Source organism: Oncorhynchus mykiss, chromosome 26 (genome assembly GCF_013265735.2).
Source record: "Oncorhynchus mykiss isolate Arlee chromosome 26, USDA_OmykA_1.1, whole genome shotgun sequence".
Lineage (NCBI taxonomy): Eukaryota > Metazoa > Chordata > Actinopteri > Salmoniformes > Salmonidae > Oncorhynchus > Oncorhynchus mykiss.
Genome location: NC_048590.1, coordinates 16,238,980 through 16,251,628, shown reverse-complemented (window position 1 = coordinate 16,251,628; position 12,649 = coordinate 16,238,980). Strand labels below are relative to the sequence as shown.

Genomic DNA, 12,649 nt, shown 5'->3' with positions numbered 1-12,649 from the left:
TTAAGCCGACTTTGCCGTCGAACAGGGCACCCGGCTCATGGCAGGTAGCCCAGTTCCAAAACGAATGCAATCACTTTTCACTCGGTGCGAACTACGCCTACCCGGGTCGGCTTAATCGAATCTCCTTGATAACAACAAATTATGGTGTGTTTCTCGTATCAAAACTGAATGACCTGGGCACAGAATGCAACCTTATGTGTCCTACAAATAGAATATCAAACAGAGTTCAGAGCGTGATGTCATTCAGAATGAGTTCTCCATCATATATAACGTGTGACAGCTGTGAGCAAGCCAGCTTCATCCCTAACCACACTGGCTACTCAGCTGCTTCTCTCCGTCCGTTGTTTCTGCGCGCCTCCATCAGTTTTAAAATGTTATTTAGCCGTGATTACATGCTGCGGTGTGCAGAGTGATGGGGTTTCTGTTCCAGTTGCTTAATTATTGGAGCGGTTGTGCGAAGTGGATACTTTGTTCTTACAGGCAAACTAAAAAACGGGCCAGTCTGACTTCGCTGTCACGCAGTCTCTAAATTCCACGGCCAAAGAGGAAAAACGGAGCACCGTGACAGTCATGCTTGCGCTTTTACATAACTTAAAACTGTTGTTTTTTTTCCTAGCCCAAACCACTCAAACGTGTTCTATATTTCCAGAGCTACTGTACCATCTTCCCTTTCTACGCGAATTGGCGCACATTTTATAAGCCATGTTGCGGGCCGTTGTAAACTACTAGCGAGCCACGAGTTTCTGGTTTGATAACAAACGACCTACTTTAGTCAATTTACCTGGACAGCTAGCTAACAACATTTGGATGGCACAGGAAAAAGGGATAGATGTATGCCTTATCAATGTAATTCTCAGCTAAATCAGAATAAAACAGCTACATTTTTCTGGTGTACTTACAGTAGTGAGTGCATACATTGTCATACTGGTCCCCCATGGGAATCGAACCCACAACCCTGGCGTTGGAAGCGCCATGCTCTACCAACCAAATCTCTCCAGCAACTTCTCTCTCAAACTCAACATCTCTGTTCTCCAACCAGACCATGTAATTGTAGTCATGCATGATAATAACAAGCATAACTTTTCTGACCAAATGCAGAAAAGCCATGGCATCAATTTATGACCAGGACTAGATAGTGACCCCTAGTGTCAAGTTGGAAAAATGGTAACCTTGTTTATTGTTCAAAAGGTTCTCCTTTTGATTCATGTTTATATTCCAGTGCACCTTCCAGAGATGGACAGAAAGATGTTTTCTTTCTGCGAGTAAATCGATTTTCAATATCTTTTACCCCCGTGCTTGGATTCTAGGTTTGGTATTCTGGACCGATGTAAGGAACTGATGGAGGCTGGTTACAATGTGAGGCAGCCTGACAAGGAGAATGTCTCCCTCCTACACTGGGCAGCCATCAACAACCACGCAGAGGTGGTCAAGTAAGGGCTCTACATCAAACACGTGTCTGGTTGTGCAGCACAGCTTCTATCTCAAGGCCATCAGACTGTTAAATATCCATCACTAGCACAGAGAGGCTGCTGCCTACAGGCATACAGACTTGAAATCATTGGCCACTTTAATAAATGGAGCACTAGTCACTTTTTAATCATGTTTACATATCTTGCATTACTCATCTAATATGTCTATACTGTATTCTAACTGTTGTAAGTGACCAATACTATTTTATTTGGTTAGGACTGTAGTTTTAGATTTTGAATGTTGACTTTTTTCCTTACAAACAAAAATCCTACGTCATTCCCAAAGAGGAGCCCATGCTAAGCGTGAATATTCCTGTGCTAAGACATTGGTAGGTGTATTTTTAAGATGTCCTTTCAATACTCTTTCATAGGTATTATATATCCAAAGGGGCCGTCATAGACCAACTAGGTGGTGACCTGAACTCCACACCCTTGCATTGGGCCATAAGGTAATTGCTTTGTTGGTAGGCAAGGTCACCCCTCTCTCGCTCTCTATCTACCATTTACAGTTTCGGTCAAATATATTGGCACCCTTATATGATTTACTATTTCTTCTCGGATAAGTTTAAATAGAAAACTTGTGACGTTCACAAGTGTATTTGTTTGATTTACAACTGCATACGACCAAGAAAATAAACAGAAAATATGATTTTTCACTTAAGTCAAAAATGGCCTGGACTAAATTTTTCAAATTAATTTGGTCGGAGGCAAGTGATCTCATTTACTGTGTAATAGAGCTAAACAGGGAAATTGTTCCAATTAGTTTTTCCCACCATTCATTTTTCCCCATATGGGACTTTAGAAGCGCTTAATATAAGGGCTGTGTTTCGTGTAGGCTTACCCCGGCGTGACGTTTTGATAACCCCATTAGTAGCCAATCAGCATTTCATTTTGGGGGGTAAATACAGGCGGAATGTATCGATAAGTCACCTCGTCCTAGAGAGATTTACACGGTTATCAAAACTTCACGCCAGGGTGAGCCTACACGAAACTCGGCCCTTATTTTAAGTGTTTCTAATACCCCTATGGGAAAATGAATGGTCGACTGCAAGGTTTTATGGGTATTGTGACTCGTACCGTGGTGCTCTATTTATCTCATTGTGGTAAGTTGTAGGTGCTTACAGGGTTAAAATAGTAATTCAACCACTTTTGAAAAGAAGAAAAAAAGCAGAACATTCAGCTCCATTGAAGAAGTAAGGGTGCCAATATTTGGCTTGGTGACTTAATGTATGGTTGTCTGTGGACAGGCAAGGCCACCTCTCCATGGTGATCCAGCTGCTGCGGTACGGAGCCGACCCATCTGTGGCCGACGGGGAGGGCTACCGCAGCCTGCATCTGGCAATCCTCTTCCAACACATGCCCATAGCAGCCTACCTCATGGCCAAGGGACAAGTGAGACTCTTTCTCTCTTGCTCGCTCTTTTTCCTCTCTCAGCCACACACTCTCCTTCTCTTTTTTTATTCTTGTGCTCTCTCATCCTTTCTCCTTTATTCACCCTCTTCAGTCTAACAGGGCCCTTTTTTATTTTATTATTTTTTGCTGTTGTAGGAAGTTGACCTTCCTGACTCAAATGGGCAGACACCCCTGATGTTGGCAGCACAGAAAATCATTGGGTACGTTTCCCTGCAACCCAATGATTATTTGTTTCTTTTCCATGTATGCTTACAATGACATATGTCCTCAATAACTGGCCTATTAGGCTTTTTTTGGTAAGGTACTACTAAGAAAGGTCATGGTTAGGGGCGGGGAGATCTGAAGTCAATAAACCAATCATTGAATGCAGGCCCGAGCCCACTAACTTCCTGATGAAGTGCAATGCGTCGGTGAGTGCGGTGGACAAAGTGGACAGGAACTCTCCGCTGCACTGTGCCGTGCTGGCGGGAAACGTAGACGCCGCCCACATCCTGCTGGAGGCCGGGGCTAGCGTGGATGCCGAGAACGCCAACGTGAGATCTCCCATACACACACTAATTAATCCTATCAGAAATGTGAGCTCCTGGGGGGGATTATAAAAGCATAGACTAAATTGATGCTTGCATCATACTCGGGATGTTACTAACATAGAAGTCTCTGAGATACACGTGTTGGCGTATTAGAAAGATGAACATGTGCATATTTATTTTCTATCGTGAATACAATGGACTATAGTGTGTGAGGTTCACTAAGGATTGTGAGTGTGATGCTGTGACTGTTGTGTTTGTCTCCTCAGGGTCACACTCCCATAGACCTGGCCCACCAGGTGCACAGCCCCCTGCTCGTCCACATGCTCAACCACGTCAAGCAGGAGAGGATACGCTCCAAATCCCGCTGCCTGCGCCTAGTTAACCGGTACAGGGTATGGACACCACACACACACTTTTCCTCTGCCTACCTTACTTCAACACACACAGGGTGTGGGGCACTACACTTTCATATACTCAACAATTGCCTATGAGAGATCTGTGACCCATATTTCCAGTATCGTGAGGGGTGTGCGACAGCATGAGGGAGAACAATAATTAACCTTGGCTTAAAACGGATGCCAACGCTGCAGTTTTCTTCACATTGTGGTTGAAATTAATATTTTGTATTTCTCTTCAGTAAAGATTATTTAAGTGATTTACTTCTCTCTCTCTCTCTGCTCTTGTCTCTCTCTAGGTGTGTCTTCAGTTTATGTTCTGCGTTGCTGTGCTGGGCAGTGTGGGAGCGATAGCCGACTTGAGCTCAGAATCCTGGCTGCTGAAAGGGTTTCTGCTGGCCTGTGTGATGGCTGTGGTCAACCTGGCTCAACGGTGAGAATGCACGTTGGCCGCCCGTGGTCAATCCAGTAGACAAGACCACGCGGCATCACAGTGGTTAGGGTTGATCAACTGTTATGAGTGTTCTTCAATTGCTAGTTAACTGAGATGCATTGAGAGATCCGCAGTGCACCCCATGTCTAGAGCTCTGTTGGTATTACTAGGGACCTCCGCAAGATGGCGCTCACGTACAGACTCTAGTAGCCTGCTTTTAGTCATACTGTCCGTGCTTGGTTCTGTCAAATCTCCCTGGGCAGTTGTTTGCTGACGTGACTGCTCATTAAGTAGATGTACTCTCTAGGAGCACTTATGGGGAAACTCATTTTTCATACAAGACTGATATTTTTTGTAAATTTTAATTTTGAATGTAACAGTCAGTTAAGAAAAAATTCTTATTTGGCGTACCCCGGCTAAACCCGGACGACACTGGCCAATTGTGCGCCGCCCTATGGGATTCCCAATCACGGCCGGATGTGATACAGCCTGGATTCGATCTAGAAGAAAAAGAAACGCACACCTATTTAGGCGAGGTGCTGGCTAGCGGAGTAGAAAACTTGAAAATAAAAGAGAGCCGCACACTCTAGGAGCTCAGATGCAAAAATGTAATTACCAACGTTTCGACAGCCAAGCTGTCTTCATCAGGGTATAATCACAAACACTGCGGGATGACTCGTTTATATAGTGTCAAAAGACACAGGTGTCTGTAATCATGGCCAAGAGTGGCCTAATATCATTGGTTAATAATCAAATATTAAAATGTCATACAAAGAACAGCATACAAACAACAAATGGATAGCATACGATCATAGATTAATTTGACTACCCAAGTTTACAAACAATTACAATGGCAAAGTCACAATAATCACAAGAATGGCTTCAGATCAAAGTCTACGTTGAGACCGAATGGCGCAAGGGTCTTTAAATTAAAGATCCAGGCAGCCTCTCGTTTTAACAATAAATTATCAAGGAAACGGTATATTGATGATATTTTTGTTCTATGGAGGGGTGATGCAAAACAGCTCCAGGCGTTCCATGTTTTTCTTAACTCCTGTTCTGAGCATTAGAGATTTACTATGCAATCTGATACATGTCAAATCAGTTTCCTTGATATTCTGATCTTGTGTGAAGATAATGTTCTATACACTGATCTTTACAGGAAGCCTACTGATCGTAACAGTTTGAGGGCTGATAGTTGTCACCCACTTCCCTTGAAAAATAGTTTGCCCTACAGCCAATTCTGTCTAATCAAAAGAATTTGCAAAAAACAATCAGATTTCGACAGAAATATGGCTGAGACGCAAAGAAAGTTCAAGGAGAGGGGCTACAAGAATGATCATATTAATACTGCCATTGAGAAAATTCAAAACAAAACATGACCTTTTTCAAGGTCAGTCTCACAAAAAGACACATTCTTGTGTTCTAACTACCCGCTATTCAAAGTGCTCTGAACAAATTAAGGGAATCGTTCACAAACATTGGCACATCCTAAAATCTGATGACAGTCTCGGTAATGTGTTTTCGGACCTTCCCTTGGTCGTATTCTCGCGGGGCAGAAATCTCAGAGACCAATTGGTAAACTCTGATTTACCACCCCAAGATATTCCTGAACAACGTCTATTTGCGCCCCTACTGATGGAAATTACAAATGTAATGGCTGTGCTCAATGCAATGGTACTTATAAATGTAGATCTTTCAAACACCCACAAACAGGGAAATCGATCCCAATCAAAGGTGTTATTACGTGCTCCACTAAGGCAGTTATTTATCTTATAACTTGTCCTTGTGATAAAAATGATGTAGGTAAAACAAAGTGTGAATTAAAAGTACGTATCTCAGAGCATCGTAGCACCATTAGGTGTAAAAACTTTACTTATCCAGTTGCGGCCCACTTCTTGTAGGCAGGCCACTCGATTTCGTCTCTGCGTTACATTGGCATCGAACATGTCACCCTCCCTAGGAGAGGGGGTGACCTTGATAATTTATTGTTAAAACAAGAGGCTGCCTGGATCTTTAATTTAAAGACCCTTGCGCCCTTCGGTCTCAACATAGACTTTGATCTGAAGCCATTCTTGTGATTATTGTGACTTTGCCATTGTAATTGTTTGTAAGCTTGGGTAGTCAAATTAATCTATGATCGTATGCTATCCATTTGTTGTTTGTATGCTGTTCTTTGTATGACATTTTAATATTTGATTATTAACCAATGATATTAGGCCACTCTTGGCCATGATTACAGACACCTGTGTCTTTTTGACGCTATATAAACGAGTCATCCCGCAGTGTTTGTGATTACACCCTGATGAAGACAGCTTGGCTGTCGAAAAGTTGGTAATTAAAGTTTTTCATCTGAGCTCCTAGAGTGTGCGGCTCTCTTATTTTCACAGCCTGGATTCGAACCAGGGACTGTAGTGACAACTCTTGCACTGAGATGCAGTGAATTAGACCGCTGCGCCACTCGGGCAAACAGTTGAAACAATATTATAACGTGTACAATAATAAGTGTGGTGTGTGTGTGTGTACACTTACAGGCAGTTGGCGAGTCCGGCCCTGCAGTCGATGGTTCCTGCTACAACTCTTATGGCATCAGTCTTCTGGATGCTGGTCACCTGGTGCCTGTGCTTCCTGCCTGATATCCTTTAACACAGGGCCTCTACTGTCACTCACACTCCAACCCAGCGCAGCACTCTACATTCTGTACTTACCCAGCATGTAACACTGTGCTGAATCAACACTAAAAAGCTCCCCTGTCATTGACTGTCCTAATCTAGTTCAGTCCAGATCATTCTAGTCCAGCCTAACCAAGTCCATTTCTTTTTTTGTAAAAAAAAATGTTTGAAGGAGAACCGGAGCTCCTTCCTCCTTGTGTATTTTATCAGATGGCGGGTGCAGGGTAGACAGCGCGAAAGTATAGGGTTCGGGTGGTATTTTCTACCCATGAGGCTGCAGCACTACCGCTGCACCGCGCTCTTGTACCACGTCCATCTCAGTCCAGTATCATGGTTTAGGTGTTAAAGTAGTTAATGTTTCATACCCATACAATTCTAATCTGGACCACAGTCAATTTATTTATTTATTCTCATTCTTCCCCTCCAATCAGGGACCTATTTAGTCCTGGGACACTAGGTGGGTGCAATTGAATTATCAGGTAGAACATGACTTCCAGGGTAGGATTGGATTACACCTACTGTATGTGGTGCGATGTTATGTCCTCAACCCGTCTCCCTACATGGTCCCAGTGCCACGGTACAGGTGTTGTTTACTGTCAACGCCACAGCTCTGCTCTACTACTACCTCCGCTCCTGTCGGACTGACCCCGGCATCGTCAAGGCAACTGAGGAAGAGAAAAAGATGGTAAGGAGCAGGACATCGGGAGAGGCGTTGTTCTATCACTGAAAACCATTATGGACAGGTCAACATTTACCCTGGTCTGGCTGGAAGGGTCGTTGGCATGTGACATGGCTGCCAATCTACTTCAATGACATGGATGTGATGGATCGTGTTGGTCTTCTGTGTCGCCTCCAGAATGTGGTGTTGCTGGCAGAGGCGGGCTGCTTGGACCCCAGTATCTTCTGCACTTCCTGTATGGTAAGCCACAAGGACCACAAGTAGGCCAGTTCCATTCCAACGCGTTTACTCAACCATCGCTATTCGCGAGATAGAGGGATACTCATGACCTCCCAATTAACAAATATGTTTTGCTCAAGCTTTCACGTGTTAGGAAATGTGGTGATATGAAGAAATGCTGATTGGTTGATGTTTTGTTGTTGTTTGTTTCGGTTATGCAGATGAAGAAGCCTATGAGGGCCAGTCACTGCTTCTCCTGTGACGCCTGCGTGGCGAAACAGGACCATCACTCCATCTGGATCAATGGCTGCATCGGTGACTAAAACCAACAGAGCGTATATCTTTCTGTCTACCCTAAATTATACATACAGTTTGTAGGATAATCTACACGAAACCTCAATACGTACTAATAGGGGTTGCGTAGTGGAACGCAATCGTTGTCGTGGCAGTCGACTAGTATTTGAACACTTGGAAACACAGTATTCGTCTAAGTTTAGCCGACACAAATACACAGGCGGCATTTGCCGCTTTGTCAGCGCCAGAGTTTTGCGTTTTAATGACAAAAGTTTTGGGTCTTCTCTTTCTCCCACCCATTCTTACTTTCTTCAGGTGCCAGGAATCACCACTTCTTTGTTCTCTTCCTCCTCTATCTCTGCCTGATGGGAGCGTGGATGTTCTACGGATGTCTCGTGTGTGAGTGACTGCCTCAATTAATCACATAGACAAATGCACTTTATTTGTGTACATTCTTAACGCATGCACTTGTCTTCCTGCCTGACATTCTCGTGTGTGTTGCCAGACTGGTCAAAGCACTGCCCGCTGCACTACCAAGAGGAGGGTGTGTGGGGTGCCATCTCTGCCCTGGTGGGCTGTTCTTCCTGGGTACTGGGTGTCTTCTGTCTAGCTTTCTTCCATACCTCCTGGGCTTCCATACTACTGGTCATACAGCTCTACCAGGTAACTGTGTGTGTGTGTGTGTGTGTGTGTGTGTGTGTGTGTGTGTGTGTGTGTGTGTGTGTGGTAGCTATATGACGCTACAATGCTACCGTCACGTCTACAACTGTAGGCATGTTGTATTTGAATAACTTCTTGAAACGCGCTGAAAGAACTACCGCATTTATTACTACGTGCACTCGAGCTATAAACCCTATTTGATTTCCTCGTTTTGCTCGCGCTGCCAACGTTTTCGCTGTGTCTTTCTTTTGATTTGCTCCGAATCAAACGCTGCTTGTGTTATTCATGATTGATGTGTTGTCTTCTGTGTTGACGGCGTCTTGCTGCAGTGTCTTCCCCGGGGCAGTCCCCCATGCTGCTCACTGCCTTAATGATGCCGGGCTGGGAGGAGAGCTGCTATTTCTGTTGTCTTTTTGAGGAAATATTCAACGGAGGCATTAGTTATCGTTGTTTTATCATACTTTTTTTTTAATGACAGTGACTCGTAAGCCAATGTGACCATTTGGAGGCATAGTGTCGTTTCTGTTTTAGTTAGAATGTGTGTGTCTGAACAGATTGCGTTCTACGGCCTGACAAACGCTGAGATGGCAAACCTGGTGCTTCGACAGAGGAAACTCCCACAATCCATCTCTCTCAGACAGAACCCTTACAAGTAAGTTGTCCTCTTCTAGTTTATTAATTTCACCGTTTAAAAAAATAAAAAGAAATAACAAGCACACGTAAAACTTGAAAAAGCCATACGTGCGAGTAAAATCATCGAGGATAACACACAAAGTCTGGGACTTATTTCCATTGTGGACCTTGAGACAAGATAGGCTAGCCTGCCGATTCCGTTTACTTGGTGACTAAAAGCAATAAACAGACAAATGTCCTCCCACCTATTTACTATTGTGGGCCAGTGCTTCTCTCTTTCTCCGTTACTCTCATTTCTCTCTCTCCCTCCATAGTTTGGGTGTGGTGCGGAACCTTGTGTCGTTCTTCCAGCTGCGTTGCTGTGGGCTGTTCAAGCCCGCCATGGTCGACTGGACCCAGCAGTACCCACCCGGCCGAGACCACATGTTCGGCCAGCCCGACATCGTCTGACCCCACAGGGGGCAGCTAGGACCTGGATCCACTATCGTTCTGGACCAAACGGATGAAGCTTATTTAAAAATATATATATATTTTATATATTTTGGACTGCCTGTGAAGAAACACCACTATAAAGGGAAATAGCATGGAGGAAGTTTATTTTATGTGTTTTCTTTTGCTACAGACTACTGCTGTCTTACGCTGGTATATATTAATGAGGGGAAAAAATTGAAATCTGAAATGGATCATTTGTGCCAAGTTGAATTCGCCTTTATGGCTTAAATTGTATATTAAGTTAGTCATTGTTTTCTTTTTAATATAAATAGTTGTATTTTGATCAATGTGGTTTTTTTTTATAAAGACTGTTTTTTTTAATTAATATTTTGAATGTGTCTGTTTTTATAGTGTTTGCAAGAGGCTGTAAGTGAGTGTTTTTAGATTTAAAGGACTGACACTGTAGACAGTTTAAGCAAAGCCTCACATTGGTTTGTCAGTCACTGAACTATTTTTATTGGAGCATACAGTGCATTCTCTAGAGCAGTTTGTTCTAATACTGGTCTTGTAGTACTGTACCTCTAAATATGCTGATTTTCTATCCAGCCGCTCTCTTGACAGTGGACACGCACCCAAGTACATAGCCGTTTCCGATTCCCTCTCCCATAAGTGTGCGCTCGTTCACTCCCCCTCGTGGATTTAGAAGGAATGGACAGGTGGAAGAAATATGGTGGACTGTTGGCAGTTGTTACACAAATGGAGTGTTTTTACATCCATTTAAGGGCGAACTAGTGCTCACTATTGGGAGAAGGCAAGGAATCAGGACTCATATCTCCCATAACTCAACAATCCACGATCCTATCCACTATGCTCTTCTCTCTCAGCCTTAAAGCAACAGTCTGAGATTTCCAGTCATTTCGATTAATGACCAACTGTCTTGTGTTATCGTAACCAAAACCAAATACCTATTCCTCCATTAGATGTTTTTTGTTATTTTAGGAGCATTGTGTAAACTAATGTATAGCGCCAAGTCATGCTGAGACAAGTTGTGTTCTCATGGAATATCGTTCCCACAAGTCATGCTGAGACAAGTTGTGTTCTCATGGAATATCGTTCCCACAAGTCATGCTGAGACAAGTTGTGTTCTCATGGAATATCGTTCCCACAAGTCATGCTGAGACAAGTTGTGTTCTCATGGAATATCGTTCCCACAAGTCATGCTGAGACAAGTTGTGTTCTCATGGAATATCGTTCCCACAAGTCATGCTGAGACAAGTTGTGTTCTCATGGAATATCGTTCCCACAAGTCATGCTGAGACAAGTTGTGTTCTCATGGAATATCGTTCCCACAAGTCATGCTGAGACAAGTTGTGTTCTCATGGAATATCGTTCCCACAAGTCATGCTGAGACAAGTTGTGTTCTCATGGAATATCGTTCCCACAAGTCATGCTGAGACAAGTTGTGTTCTCATGGAATATCGTTCCCACAAGTCATGCTGAGACAAGTTGTGTTCTCATGGAATATCGTTCCCACAAGTCATGCTGAGACAAGTTGTGTTCTCATGGAATATCGTTCCCACAAGTCATGCTGAGACAAGTTGTGTTCTCATGGAATATCGTTCCCACAAGTCATGCTGAGACAAGTTGTGTTCTCATGGAATATCGTTCCCACAAGTCATGCTGAGACAAGTTGTGTTCTCATGGAATATCGTTCCCACAAGTCATGCTGAGACAAGTTGTGTTCTCATGGAATATCGTTCCCACAAGTCATGCTGAGACAAGTTGTGTTCTCATGGAATATCGTTCCCACAAGTCATGCTGAGACAAGTTGTGTTCTCATGGAATATCGTTCCCACAAGTCATGCTGAGACAAGTTGTGTTCTCATGGAATATCGTTCCCACAAGTCATGCTGAGACAAGTTGTGTTCTCATGGAATATCGTTCCCACAAGTCATGCTGAGACAAGTTGTGTTCTCATGGAATATCGTTCCCACAGCTAGAAATCAAGTGATATTTTCTTGTGAAAATGTTCCGGTATGCATTTGATTCATTGTTTTCATTTGTGTTTGAAGCCACACTGATGGTATGCGCATCTTACAGGGTGTGACTTTAATGACACTGGACACTTCATTTTTTTTTTGCAGTGACATTAAGCATCCAAGCTATGTTGCTTTTTGTTGTTTTTGTTTTCTGCATTACCATGTGAAGTAATGTGCCATTGTAACTCACTGCACTGGATGTTCCAACAAAGCTACGCAAGTTATTTTATTTTATTTTTAAAAAAAATTTACGATGGTGTCAAAGCCTTTTGAGTTTAGATACTCTGTGGGTACATAAATCAAAGCTCACGACTGTTTCGGGAGAGATTGGCATCTTCATGTTTCAATCGATCTTGCATAGCCCAGTGAAGACATGGTAAACCTAATGATCCTCTTGTTTACCTTTTGTTATAATTGATAAGTTGGTATTCATATTGGGGGTAATCCTGTCCTAAATCAGGCTCCCAATTGACTTTTTTATCCAGACCACTGGAGACATTTTAATGAAACAAATGAGGCATACCGAGACCTCTTTTAATTGAAGCCAAAGAAAGACACCATTCAAGACATAATTTCTTTATAGTGTATAAGAGGTCATACAAGAAGTTTTGCAGTGGTTCATATGTTGTTGATTTAAAGAATATTTGCTGGTCTTGTGGTGTGTAATGAGGCGCAACCAGACGCTGCACTTGACACATTTATGAAATGAATTATTCCAGTTACTAGTAAGCCCCCATTAAGAAAATGACTGTTAAATCCCCTTGGATTGATGAGGAATTGA

The 12,649-nt window shown here is 43.0% G+C and overlaps 1 protein-coding gene across 5 annotated transcripts in view; it reads left to right on the top strand.

Annotated features, from left to right (window-relative positions):
• Positions 1-12,324, top strand: part of LOC110506292 (palmitoyltransferase ZDHHC13) — a 30,312-nt gene extending 17,988 nt beyond the window's left edge. For 4 of the 5 annotated variants that reach the window (XM_036963786.1, XM_036963783.1, XM_036963784.1 and 1 more), the window contains 15 exons: positions 1,308-1,430; positions 1,841-1,918; positions 2,717-2,861; positions 3,018-3,082; positions 3,253-3,415; positions 3,679-3,804; positions 4,107-4,240; positions 6,775-6,875; positions 7,473-7,597; positions 7,769-7,831; positions 8,032-8,125; positions 8,420-8,503; positions 8,610-8,767; positions 9,319-9,416; positions 9,712-12,324. In XM_036963786.1, coding sequence (XP_036819681.1) covers positions 1,308-1,430; positions 1,841-1,918; positions 2,717-2,861; positions 3,018-3,082; positions 3,253-3,415; positions 3,679-3,804; positions 4,107-4,240; positions 6,775-6,875; positions 7,473-7,597; positions 7,769-7,831; positions 8,032-8,125; positions 8,420-8,503; positions 8,610-8,767; positions 9,319-9,416; positions 9,712-9,847 — 1,693 coding nt within the window. In that variant the 3' untranslated portion in view covers positions 9,848-12,324. Of the gene's footprint in view, positions 1-1,307; positions 1,431-1,840; positions 1,919-2,716; positions 2,862-3,017; positions 3,083-3,252; positions 3,416-3,678; positions 3,805-4,106; positions 4,241-6,774; positions 6,876-7,472; positions 7,598-7,768; positions 7,832-8,031; positions 8,144-8,419; positions 8,504-8,609; positions 8,768-9,318; positions 9,417-9,711 lie in introns of those variants that run through there. The other variant, XR_005039780.1, reaches the window with a different exon arrangement.
• The last annotated feature ends 325 nt before the right edge of the window (positions 12,325-12,649 follow it).